General features: G+C 35.9%; 2 protein-coding genes across 2 annotated transcripts; one reads left to right on the forward strand and one right to left on the reverse strand.

Moving 5' to 3' along the window:
* Nucleotides 1–1,425: 1,425 nt before the first annotated feature.
* Nucleotides 1,426–3,726, reverse strand: LOC141652792 (glutelin type-D 1-like). The gene is made up of 3 exons (XM_074460392.1): nucleotides 3,404–3,726; nucleotides 1,948–2,668; nucleotides 1,426–1,862 (listed from the first exon to the last, which is right to left on the reverse strand). Exons 1-3 carry the CDS (start codon nucleotides 3,597–3,599, stop codon nucleotides 1,712–1,714), a joined length of 1,068 nt encoding a protein of 355 aa, XP_074316493.1. The 5' UTR covers nucleotides 3,600–3,726; the 3' UTR covers nucleotides 1,426–1,711.
* An 8,279-nt stretch (nucleotides 3,727–12,005) lies between these two features.
* Nucleotides 12,006–13,359, forward strand: LOC141651013 (uncharacterized). The gene is made up of 2 exons (XM_074458742.1): nucleotides 12,006–13,049; nucleotides 13,135–13,359. The coding sequence occupies exons 1-2, from the start codon at nucleotides 12,006–12,008 to the stop codon at nucleotides 13,357–13,359; spliced, it is 1,269 nt and encodes a 422-aa protein (XP_074314843.1).
* Nucleotides 13,360–13,917: the final 558 nt, after the last annotated feature.

Raw genomic sequence — 13,917 nt, forward strand, 5'->3', positions numbered from 1 at the left:
AACCGAAATTACGGAATATATTTTAAATTTCTATATTGATGGTACTCTTCCCAAAAATAAACGTACTCCTAACCATGTTAACTACAAATTACAGTAATGGTAAAAAAATATTCCATCGGCTATTGTGGTTGTCATTAATTATTAAATTAGGACGGTCTTATACTGTGAGACGGTTCTATAATGTGGAAAGACAACTTATTTGTTAGCATAAAATGATTTTTTTTTTATAAAAATGGATCGTCTCATGATGTGAGACTCTCTTATTTTATAATTTTTAACTCATTAAATAAAAAAGACAATTTTTTTATTAATTTAATAATTAAACTGAACGTTTTTTATATTAACAAAAATGGACAGTTTCATAGTTGAGGTTGTCTTAACCTATAATTTATAAATACAATTTACAAGCATTATTATTACTATTATTTTCCGATCACTTTTTAATGTGTATACAGGGTAGAAGGGCGGGCTTCATTTGATATTACTTTTCCGAAATTTTTTTACACCATTTAAGTAGGGTTATATATCCTTTATGTTGTCTATAGATCTCAAACGAGTTGGGCGAGTCGGAACATACAGGTCGAGTACGGTGGGTTCAAATACGGGTCGAGTGATACGGGTTATGGGTCGGGTCATTAGGGGAAAGTGCGGGTCAACAATTAGTATATAACGCATTTTATAGATCGAAAAAATATTTTTTAAAAACTAAAGTTCAATATAAATATTTTAATCATATTCAATTTTTAGCTTTTTAATTATTTTTGCAAATATATTATATAATAAATATTAATATTTTTATAAAAATTATTTTAGTTTATCTTTGACTGAATAGGTCGACGTGTTCGCGTCGGGTTTCACTTAAATTAACGGGTCATTTCAGGTTCTATATCGAACGGGCTATTGCTTGAGAATTTCAGGTTTTAACCCTGGAAAAAATGGATGAGGTCGGGTCGGGTCGAAATTTGACATGCTTATATCTTAGTCATGTCTTAAACTCATAACTTATCATTTAGTTAAAATAATAATATGGATATGAATTGTACAAATAACCAACTCTAATTTGTTGTATTTTAGACTTTTGTATGAATTAAAGTTTATTAACAATAATATATGGAGTATTAGCTTAAATGTAATCATCTAACTACGAGTATAAAACAGTCTGTGAATTTCACAGGTTTAAAACTCGTCTCCTTTTCTTACACAAAAACCCAATCAAACTAGTATAACTCACAACACTAGGCTCAACTTCTCTCTCAAGCATTTCATCAAACACTTTCCACGCATTACCCAAATCATCTCTCCCTAACCAACCCTTCATCATCACATTATACGAAACCGAATTGAGCCGAAAACCCAGCTCCTTACTCCTCCCAAACAAACACTCAGCATCAGAAAACCGACAATCAAGTAAATTAAGCAAAGTATTAAACGACACCAAACTCCGTTGACAATTAAAACTTGGGCATATCATAAAACAACTTAATCGCCTTATCAACTAAACCGCATTTTATTCCAATCCTATGTAATAGCAGTAGTTTCTAATATAATACTGTTGATTAATTATAATACTAAAGAAGCCAGCAGATGAAAATGCTGGTTCAAAATTCACACATTGTTTATTTATTACTAGCTAATTGCAGTAGCATAACACTGCTAAATCCTACGTAATAGTTTCTAATATAATAATACTGTTGATTAATTTTCCGTCTGTCTAATTTGGAGGGAAGAAGATGGCATCAGAAGTCCTCTTTGATCGGAACTGCTTCTCCGCATCTGCCGGCACATTGAAAGCTGCCTCCAGCACCTCTGACGACAACGCCTTCCACACTGAAGTCCTCCCTGCTAAGTGTGTGAACACCGGGCTGCAAAAACATCAAACAAGCATATTATAATGAGTCTGTCGCTTTGAAACGAAACTAATATGTGAGAATGTATGAGAATCCTTACTCAGGGGTAGAAATGATGGAGAACCAGTGCATGCCATCATTGTCAGCAATCTTCGAAACAACAAAGAACCTTGGAACAATGAACAAATCACCGGCCTTAAGAGTCGTTTCCAAGACCCTTTTGCCATCCACCCCAACGACTTGGACACGTCCACTTCCCCTTAGAATGTAAGTAACTTGAAGGGCAGAATCACAAGAAAACCCGGGAGAGCACATCGACTTTCCATCAATTCTAACAAGATCGGCTCCAAGGCCAACCTCCCCAACCAAAGGCAAGTTCTTAGTGTTCAACACCACCACTCTTCCACCATTCTCGATATCAACATCCAATGGCGCTTCCAAACAGTTCAATGCCATACCCTCACGGTGCTCCTTCTTAGGAGCTGGCATTTTGTGAGACGCAGAAAGCTGGACAATGCCGTTTCCTGATTGCTTGCTGACTAAGTTTTGGACTACATCTTCTGGCAAGTCCCATGCTCGGCTCACAAACTCAGTCGAGAACCCATTAAAGATTCCATTTGTGCCGGTAAGGAAAAAGTCAGTAAATTGGCCGGCTTTGTGTCCTTTAGAGGTGTCCCCCAAGAAGAGAACAGTCAATTCAGTGTCTACCTTGTTGTACCACCAGGTAACAACACCGAAAGGAAGAGCAATTGTATCTCCCTCCTTGATCTCAATCACCTTCTCGTCTTTCTCGGGAAGAACAATCCCGGCTACTCCTTGGCCTAAAGGAATCCAAAATCAAAACTTTAATCTCACATTAACAATTAAAGCATACTACATTCATATTAAATCGTTTACGAACAAAGCGACATTGGTCAATTCACATGTTTGGGCTTAATTTTCAAAATTGGGGCTTAATAACTGATTTCTTAAGGATGTTTTACAAGGATGTTTTGGGCTTTATTTGGAATTAAGGATGAATGTTATTAAGGATGTAAAATTAAGCGACATTGGGGCTTAATAACTGATTTCTTAACAAGATTAAAGCACAATGATTTCATGATTACTCAGAAAACAAAGAAGAATTGCATGAAATAAACGATCTAAAAAACTAAAATCAAAGATCATTAAACAACAAAGAAACTTCATAAATATTGACCAGATAAGTAGATAACAATTCGTAATTTAATCAATGCCAAGACGCCACCAAAAAAATGTCTCCTTTTTACCTTGCATAAAAGAAGTTGTATAAAACGGATCTATTAAACGGAGCTAGTAATAAAAACGATCCGTTTTTACAAACTTCTTGTTTAAAACCGTCCAACACAAGAATTTATATTTTCAAAAAGCGACCAACAAATATAACATAACTACAAAATAATTAATCTTGAAACAATGAAAACAAACAAATTCAGTCTAATAAACCACTCAGTTACTCAAAATGAATATAAAAGGTAAATAAATGATTGAGACGGAAAGGATAAGAAAGAATAGATAAATTGGAGAAAAGATGATACCTTGAAGAACATAAGCAACCTTGGAAGAATCAGAATAACGAGGAAGAGCAAAACCATTCTTGTTCAAACAAAGTTTAGCAGCACCAATGTTACCATTCTTAAGCATTGGAAGCTCATTTGGGCACCAACTGTAGTAGGACCCACCTTCTCCTCCGTAAACCTTCTTTGCTACCTTTGGTGTTAGATCAAACTCCATCTTTCTTTGAATTTGTATTGATTATTTTATTTGATGAGAATTGAGAGTTGAGAATTGTGCGAGATAAAAGAGAAAATTGAGGGGTGTATTTATAGTATTGAGGAATTGAGGAATATAGAGTTTGCATATAATTAAACTTCATTTGTGATTAAGATTTATTTTTATCCAATTTTATCCGGATTTTGTTAAGAATAAGATAGGAATTAGGATGGATTAGTGTTTAGATAATCACTATTAGTATTAGTATTGAGGAATTGAGAGTTTGCTTGTAATTAAACTTCGTTTGTGATTAAAATTAAGATTTATTTTTATCCAATTTTATCCGGATTTTGTTAAGAATAGGATAGAATTAGGATGGATTAGTGTTTAGATAATCACTATTATTGGTATTAGTATTGAGGAATTGAGAGTTTGCATGTAATTAAACTTTGTTTGTGATTAAAATTAAGATTTATTTTTATCCAATTTTATCCGGATTTTGTTAAGAATAGGATAGGAATTAGGATGGATTAGTGTTTGGATGATACATAATCACTGGGCTCAACTTCTCTCTCAAGCATTTCATCAAACACCTTCCACGCATTACCCAAATCAGCTCTCCCTAACCAACCCTTCAACATCACATTATACGAAACCGAATTTAGCCGAAAACCATCCGCATCGGAAAACGGACAATTATCGACAAGTAAATTAAGCAAAGAATTAAACGACACCAAACTACGTGGACAATTAAACTTGGGCATATCATAATTCATAAAACAACTCAATCGCCAAAGACGAGTAAGAAAGGTAGTCATGTTTGATACCCATTTTACTGTAATAATGGAGAAGAAAGAGAGGAGCATCTGGGTTATCCAGTCGCTTCACATCAGCAATGAAAGGCTAGGTTGCACGAAAACGGACACGGACACGACACGGACACGCGATACGGCACTTTAAAATTTTTAGGACACGGACACGGCAAAAAAAATTAATTAATATACATATTAAAATAAAGGGAGTTTAAAGAACATTATAACCAACCTCAACTTTGCTCATTTAACAAACTACAAAGTTCCAAATTACAATACTAAATTTAAATAAACATTCAAGTTTTACCAAATAAATAAGGGTTATTTGATATGATTAATCCAAACTATCGGTCATCTTCCCCCAATAATCCAAACTTCAAATTAACTCAAAATAAACCATACTATTACCACCCTCTTCCCATACTATACTCAAGTCCTTTTTAACCTGTGAAAGCCGGTTCACTAGCAGGTCAATCCCATTTTTGGTTTAAGCCTCCTTCTTCCTCCTCCATTAACAAGCCTCATCAACCACCACCAATACTCCGACACCCTCAATCTAACCAATAACCGCACCATAACTACGACACCGGTGCAACATATTGACCAATTTTTGAGCCGCCAGAGGTCACATAATAAATTAATAACCTTACATCTCCTTTCCCCAAGCGTCCATTTTAAAATTGGGCTGTTTAGCACCCAAGCTATACCAACTCATCCCTCTATACCAACGTTTTATAATGCTAAACTTCTATACATTACAAATTGTATTCCTGAGTAACAAGTTCCCTCCCTATATTAAAAAGCTATTTAGTAGAATTTTGGGTTGACCACCAGGAATGACTATGAGGGCGGCTTACATAGAATAAATAGTGGGAGAATGGCTGCTACGACGACTTGAACACCACCACGATCGACGGCGTTGGCGCTTCCAAGAACCAAAAAAAATTTATTCAGATCTCAAACTTAGATCTACAATAATATATATGAAATTTTTTATAACTACCACCATTATGGTATTCTCCGACCGTATCCACCTAAGATGGTGGTTGTCGTTTATGCCGACGTAGCGGTCAATGCGATGAGATTGGGTAGTGTGGTTGTTGGGGGATAAGAGTTAAGTGGTCGGGCGATTTTGGTGGTGGTATGATAAGAGTGTGGTATTGGTAGTGGTGTGGTGGGTGGCCGCAGCTCGGTCGGGGGCCGTGGGGTGGCATTGGTGTTTGGTGACTGCTGTCTGCTGGTGATGGAAGAAGGGGTTGATGAGTTAAGGGGGAGAAGGGGATGAGTAAATTAGTAATTTATTTTAATGATTTTTTTTTAATTAAAGTGTGACCTGATATACAGGTAACTACAAACCCAAATTACAAACACTATAAATAAAAAATGCCCAATTACGGCCCATTCTTTTAAAGACAGTGAATTGGCAATTGGGACACTTTTTTCTTCAATTTTAAATACAGAAAAGAAAACGCATTATAGAGTACGACCATGGCAAATCTACAATCCAATCTTCAAAATCAATTTTACATTTTTGACTCCCAACGTTTTTAAGTTTGTATACATTCAATTGATTTCACCAATTTCTTAAAAATATTCTCATAGCTAAGACATAATGTCATGTCGAATAAGTATTTTTCAATTGGGTTGTGGTGTCGACAAAGAAAGACTGGCGGCGGCGGCGACAACGGCGAGGTCTTGTGTCGGCGGCGAGGGGAAGCTATTGGGGGTCGTACTGTTGTCGATGGAGGGCTTTGTTGGTTTGAAAGAGAATTGGTAATGTCGTGAAAGTGGTGTAAATTGAGTTTTGTTGTTTTGGAAAGGCATAAATGCCGTGTCCACCAAATACGGGCCGTGTCCGCTTGTGTTGGACCGTGTCCGACACGCCGTCAATTAAAATAAAACCGATGACACGGTTTTTGGGGTGTCCGACACGTTTTGAGCCGTGTCCTGGCCGTGTCCGTGTCCGACACGGTGTCGGACACGCGGAGGCTAAAAATGTGGCGTGTCCGTGCAACCTAGATGAAAGGTATGGGTATGGGTTTCTCAAAGTATTCGCCAAAATAAAACCAATAACCGTTTTAGTTAAATATTGTCCAAACTAACCATATGGTCATTAAATTGTCTAAGAAAACAATACTAGCTTATTTGGTTCGGTTCAATTGGATTTAATGTGATTATACATTATATTTACCAATCAAACTTGTAAAATTAGAAGATTCAACCATTATAAAATTAGACCATTTAACTCGGAAAATTTAAAAAAGAGCGAGAGCTCTCCCAATGATAATAAGTCGATAACAGGTACGTTATTAAACCCGCAATACAAAAGAGTGAAGGAAATAAAAGATAGCCGCAAACAACAAGTCGTGAGCTTCCAAAAAAAACATGAGCAAACGTTATTGTGAGTTGTGACTAGCGCATCATGTCTTTGCGGATTCCTGATGAATGGAAATGAGCCTCATCACTGTCGCTGTTCTCCAGCGGCTTCTGTTGGGTCAACCCCTACACTCTTTAGAGATTCCACTCGGCCGTCCCTGCATTCACGTTATCACGTACATACAAGGTATGAGTACTGTATGACACGAGGTTTTGCTAAATTAGGATGAATAGATCGAGCGAGATAGGCTTGACCCGTAATTGCTAGGGAGAGGGATAATCTATTTCGTAGGAGTAGTTCTCATTTTAAAACCAATTGACAAAAGTTGTATTAGTAGCTGATTTGTTATATAATGGTCAAACTATTTCCTAAATCTTCAATAGTACTCCCTCCAATCCACACCAAACTCCCCATTCCCTCCAATCCACACCAAACTCCCCATTTGCTTTTGGGTGGTCTTCGAGGCGACACTTTGACCGTAGTTTTCGTCCTTTAAACGTAGAAATTTTTCACAAAAAATATAATTTTGTAAAAGATATTTTCATAACAAAGTTAAATATGTAATTTTTATTTTTCAATAATTTATAGTTTTGAGTGAATTACCGGTCAAACTTTTCGAAGTTTGACCTCCAAAGAGTGAATGGGGAGTTTGGTGTGGATTGGAGGGAGTACTTAACAAGGAACGACCATCGTCTATTCGTGTAATAGAGTACTCCCTCCGTCTTATTCATTCAATAGTTTGAAATTGCTTTACACACGATTATTAAGATAAGGATAGGATCGAAGAGAAGAATGAGTTTACAATTATTAAAAAAATAAAAAACAACTTGAAATGAGGATGAAATGTAATGGTGTTATCTAGAGCTGGCCATTAGCACGAGCTGGCCCAACCCGCCCTGCCATTCGCCCGATATTCTAGTCAATTTGGCCCGGCCCGACCCGACCTGACCCATTCTTGCCCCGCACTTAGCCCGAGTCCAAATTTCCAACCCGGCCCTCCGTCCTTGGCTTCCCATTGTAGCAAAAACAAAAAAAAATTGATAAGGCCTGCCAGCCTGGCATGGCCCGGCCCATCTCTACTTTTGGCCCCCGGCCCGGCCAAGCCCACCCTCCCCTAGCTTGGTATGACCCAGAGAGCCCGGCCCACCTCCTGACGGGCCCACCCCGGCCCGTAGACTGGAGTGTATGTAGATCGGGCTTTTCCTTTGTTGGCCATTTCTTCTCCTCCTCCTCCTCCTGTTGTTGATGCGTACGCCTTCATTTTTGGAATGGATGTTGGTTTTGTGCCAATGCTGCGGCTTCCTCTTGTTAGTAACATACTCGTCTTGTTGTTCATACTCTTCGTCTGTTCATGCTTAGTACTCGTAAATAGGATTATACCATCAGTTCTATTACAACTTGTATCCTCTGTTTCAGTTAATTGTTTACGTTTTTCAAAATTATCCTTTAAATATTTTTAATAAACGTAAATAATTCAATGAAACAGAGAAAGTACTCCATATTCAATTAGTTGGATCAGCTTAGCAAATATTATGCAGTTGTTCGATAATGTGTAATACTATAACCATTTGATAGAAGGGATTAGAGAAATTACCAAAACTGCCCTTAACGCCATGACAGTAGCTTCACAAAATGTAAGATCGCTTCACTGATTTTGATTATAATGAATGTATTTCAGAGAGGATTGATAGTTTTAAGTTGAAAGGCTCAATTTTAAGTTACAACTTATAAGAGTGTCTTGATTACTGTGGGCTAGTAAAATGTGAAGCATATGCCAGTCTGCCACGTATTGTGTCACAACACAACGTGTCCAATGTGTAGCTGCGTGGGCCACTACACCGAGGCTTTGGGCAATCAATTGGTCTCCCTTGTGACGGGTTATCATTTGTGACGGATATTTTGTGAGATAAAATGGTAACAAAATGGGTTAGTGGAGAAAGGGGACCACATAAATAGTGTTGCAGAGAGAGAAAAAGTGGGTACTTTGTGAGGTAAAATGGTATCCGTCACAAGCTTGTGACGGATATGTCATGTCTTCAATGAGAATTTGTGTTGGGCAATCAACATGTCATGTTGTTTTATCCAACAGCCCGGCTAAAGCCCGGCCTGCCCCAACCCGCCAAATCACATGGCCCACCCTGACCAGCGCAGCCCGCTCCTTCCTCTTGCCTCGCCTGGGTTCCATTTTCCCAGCCCGGCCCACATGGCCCGTCTATTTTAGGAAAAAATAAAATTTACGTTAGGCCCGCTCAGCCCAACCCGCATATAACCCGTCCCAGTCCAAGCCCGCCCTTTCACCCCGGCCAAGTCCCGGTTTGACTAGAAGAGGACGGCCCGCCCCTGACACTCTTGCTTACAAATGTTGTAAGTTACAGCGAAGGAGGAAAGCACCATTACCCTCATAAAAAGTGTGAGTTTAGATGATTTATAACTCCGTTGTTAATTGTTCTTGTTTACAACAGTTTTAAACAAGAACTAGTTTTAAACCCGGGCAAAAAAAATGTACGGGCTTACTTTTAAAATACTGATAATTTAGAAAAATCTTTGCTTATTTAATGCAAATATAATTTGCTATAATATTATGAACAAATAATTGAAAAAATATATATATGATGAATGATATTAACAACATCATTACAGATTAACTTATGGCTATTATGCATTTTGTTTTGATTCTAACTTATATTGTTAATTGTACGCATATTGAGATTTACAATCATGTATAAAATATAAATAGAAGTGTAACCCGTGTAATTTTTTTTTCCGAATAAGTGCACTACCTCGCAGGTCATAATCAAATCCATAGTTGGGGGTAAGAGAGCTCTTATCAGTTGAACTAACTTTTTTTTTTCTCATAACACGTGTAATATTCGAAATGATAATTTGCAAGAGAAATTAGACCTACGTAAATTCTCATTTGTGACACACATATCCGTTGCAAGTTTGCGACGGACCAAATACAACCCACATGGGGAGATAAGACAAAAACAAACTATCTAGGGAGTAGCATTCTCTTTTGACTTATCAACTCATGTGGGTAGTATTTGACCCGTCGCAAGCTTGTAACAAATATACACATCACAAGGAAGACTTGCGGTTGAATCTAATGTAATTGTAGTGTAAGTCCGCTAAAAACTGACAACTTTAGTTATAAGATATAATTACTTCACTTTTTATTATAAAATATTAACGTTTTCTCATGATATAGTAAACCCATCTCACGCAAAACCTACTCAAACCTCGTATACATTATACGGACACTCAATTTACGGAGGAGTACATTAATACGAATGAAAAGATATAGGGGCAGTGTATAACGTGGAGCACCATATAATTTGGGCTTATTGGACTAATATATAGCCATAAGTATAACTTATAAGTTGGATCTTGAAATAACATGAAATTATAGTTATATAGAAAGTTGTCTAACAACATTGAAAAGAACAAACTGGATTAATATTGACCCATTAACTAAGTGGAAAATAGTAGACCACATGTCCATATATACTAACAAACCCTAGCTGAGAAGACTCTTTCATCATCCCGATTCCCGTATCACTTTTTCTCCCTCTTTTGTCTAGTTGAGTCTAATCCATAACCCAACACTTTCTTCACTTTGTTCAATCAATTCAATTATAACTAAAATGATTGATGTCAATCATCTTTAGTGAAACAAATTTCGGATATATAAGATAAAATTAAAGCAGTCCATCCATTTAAGGTTTGATGATAGTCTTAATTTTCTTAATTAATTTCAATTGCTTGATGTAATCTAAGTGTATTTTTTCTACTTAATTTCATGGAATTTTATTGTACATGCAATTTGTGATTCGTTTTTTATATTTATTTTCACTTAATTTTTTTCCCAATTTCGTTTTTCTATATGTAAATAGTCGATTACTTTTGAAATTTTTATTATCCTTGATGTAACAATATTTTCGTTTTTGTTAATATTTTTTTTGGGGGGATTTTTTGCTTAAAAATGCAGATATGCTACATGCATTTTGTAAAAAATATTTCTATATATCGCTTTTTCAAAAATGCTTGGTATTTTAAAATTAAATAAAAAAATCTAATTATCTACATCTTAAAGTCTGAATCATACTTGTATCAAATGACATACACAGTATATAACAAAGTGTTTATATAGTATAATTAATAAGAGGGAGAATTATTTATGAAACCAGGAGAGAGGTAAAATAAATCTTTGAGGAGAACGTGGGTGCTGAAGAAATTAATTTTTTTTTTCACTCCCTGAAAATCAGGGACCAATAAAAATTCTTTAAAGGCTCCAGCTTTTATAGATAGGAGATTTGTTATATTGGCAAGTTTTGATAATTAACGGATTAATTTAAAAATGTGTGTAGAGCAGATTATAAATGACAGATTTCTACTAAAAATAGACCAATTTATATGTCATTTTATTGTGATAAATGTAGATAAATTCTGTATCGATTATCCTATTAAACATTTTAATATATTTTATACTCCCTCCAATTTCATTTAATGTTCCCTTTTCTTTTTGGCTCAAGAATTAAGGAGAACATTAAAAAAAGAATATAAGGTACACTTGAGGGCAAATATTAATCAAGTGGGCCAACTTAAGCTTTGATTAATTAGTGTAAACAAATCATAATAACAAGTAAAGTTTTCCCTCCAAAAATGTAATCACGTGAGCCAACATTTTTTGCATTGAAAACTGAAAAGGTATCATACATTCTTCATTCATCAGATTTTCTCCCTTTCTTCATACATTTCCAATTACATACAGTCTTCAAATTACATAGCCTTACAATAGAAATTAAAATCTGAAATTACAAACCCTTAGTTTAAAAATAAAATCTGAAATTACAAACCCATAAAGTACAAATTAAAATCTGAAAAGTAAAAAATGATTTAACTTCAGATTTGCATGTGGGGTATTTCTTCATTTCTTGGCAGCATTGTTAATCAGAACTGCATATGTATATCAAGAGGACACACAAGTGGAACATTAATTTCAAATTTGGGACCAAAATTTCAGTTTTGCGCCAATTTGAAATTTCAGCTCTTTTAAATAATTGTGCCAACATCATCCATTAATTTGTGCAAAGTTCAAAAATGCAATTTACAACAGCCATATATAGAAGGGTTACTATTTCAAGCTGATCATTTACAAGCAAACAAACAAAATCATCCCAAAACAATAAATACAATCACCATTTATAAGCAAACAGCCAAAACCCATTTAATGCAGAAATGTGGAAAACCAGAAATTTGACTAACTTAGAGAGACAAAAGATAATTCAGATTCTACTTGAGAAGTGCAAAAATGGTAAACCAGCAAGGGGGTCAATGTTAGAGGTTGCTGTACAATTTGGAGTTACAAGAAAATCAATCACTAATTTATGGAATAAAGCAAAACAACAAAGAGATGCAGGGGAAGTTATCAATGTCATCAGCAAGTTAAAGGGAAAGAAGTGTAAACCAAGGCTTGTGTTTGATGATGCAAAGTTCAAAAGCCTTGATCTCGAACAAAAAACCACACAAGCAAGGGTTGCTGCTGCTATGAAATGTAGCCAATCAATGGTGTCCAAATGGGTAACTGACAAAGTGATCAGGACTCATACCAATGCATTAAAACCAGGTTTGACAGATAAAAACAAACTTTGTAGGTTAATTTTCAGTATGTCACAGTTATACTATGATGATATATGCAGTAAAGCCATGTTCAAAGATCAAAGTAATGTTATACACATTGATGAAAAATGGTTTTACATAACTAAAGATGGTCAAAGGTTCTACTTATCTCAAACTGAACCAGATCCTTATAGAAGTGTTCAGTCAAAAACATTTATAGGTAAAATCATGTTCATGTGTGCTGTTGGGAGACCACAATATGATGAAAATAATGATGTTATTTTTGATGGAAAGATTGGGATATGGCCATTTGTTTATTTGGAACCAGCCAAAAGAAATTCAAAGAATAGGGTTGCAGGAACAATGGAGACCAAACCTATAGAATCAATCACTAAACAAGTGGTGAAGGATATGCTACTAGGTAAGGTGCTGCCTGAAATCAAGAGGAAATGGCCAGAAAATGCAAGCAAAACTATTTACATCCAACAAGATAATGCACGTCCCCATATCAACAATTCAGATGCAGATTTTAGAGCAGCAGCAAGCTCTAATGGGTGGAATATACAACTAGTTCAACAACCCCCAAATTCACCAGATCTGAATGTATTGGATTTGGGGTTCTTTAGGGCCATTCACCATCAAGACACTCAAGAACTCTTACAAGTTAGATGAATGGTGGGAGCAAAGAATAATCGCATTCAATAATCTTGAAGTAATAAAACTAAATTATGTGTTCATTACTATGCAGGGTTGTATGTTAGAGGTGTTACAACTCAGAGGACACAATAAGTACAAGATACCACATATGCACAAGTCCAAGTTAGCAAAAGAAGGAAGACTACCTCAGTATTTACAGGCAGACATCAATGTGGTAAAGGATTGCATTAGGTATGTTCAAAATGTAAGGGATGAAAGTCAGATTACTCAAATTACTGAACTGATAGATTCAGTAATGTTAGGTTCACAACAGTGAAACTAACAATTATGCAAGCATCAAACCAGATTTTTGTGAAGGTAAGACACCAACCATCATTACTTTTGGTTGATTGTTGTACTCATTTTGTGGAAAAGTTATGTTATGTAGTACAACAACCAACCAAACCACAACTACAACATTTTGAAGATCAAGGAAACAACATAACTTGGCGTACAACTAGATTTTAGAGAACAGATTTCTGAAAAACAACAAAACTTGATCTGACTGCATGCATAGCCTCATCATATTCATAGAACATGGTGGCGTAATGCATGCAATCATAAATAAGCCCTCAAAAACAAGATATCATTAGACTTTTTAAAACCCCATCTAATGCATGCAATTCATCATCGATTAAACAAAAACCGTAAAATAAGAAAAAAATTAGGAATAGAAATCAACCTCCCTAGATCTTCCAGAAGAATCTTAAAAGCAGGAAAATATTTGGAGATTTCCTCAATGAACCACCGTTTATGTTCAGGAGTCTCACGCTTGGCCTCAACCCTCTTTCTTCTCTCCTCTCCGCTAATATTCGTCCAGTTAGCCTCACGATCA

The sequence above is a fragment of the Silene latifolia genome, chromosome 4 (genome assembly GCF_048544455.1).
Source record: "Silene latifolia isolate original U9 population chromosome 4, ASM4854445v1, whole genome shotgun sequence".
NCBI lineage: Eukaryota > Viridiplantae > Streptophyta > Magnoliopsida > Caryophyllales > Caryophyllaceae > Silene > Silene latifolia.

Coding starts and splice junctions, on each gene's coding strand:
- LOC141652792 (XM_074460392.1), bottom strand. CDS start 3,599: ATGGAGTTTGATCTAACACCAAAGGTAGCAAAGAAGGTTTACGGAGGA. Junction 2,669..3,403: donor GGTTGCTTATGTTCTTCAAG/GTATCATCTTTT, acceptor GGATTCCTTTAG/GCCAAGGAGTAGCCGGGATT. Junction 1,863..1,947: donor TCCATCATTTCTACCCCTGA/GTAAGGATTCTC, acceptor ATGTTTTTGCAG/CCCGGTGTTCACACACTTAG.
- LOC141651013 (XM_074458742.1), top strand. CDS start 12,006: ATGTGGAAAACCAGAAATTTGACTAACTTAGAGAGACAAAAGATAATT. Junction 13,050..13,134: donor ACACTCAAGAACTCTTACAA/GTTAGATGAATG, acceptor ATTACTATGCAG/GGTTGTATGTTAGAGGTGTT.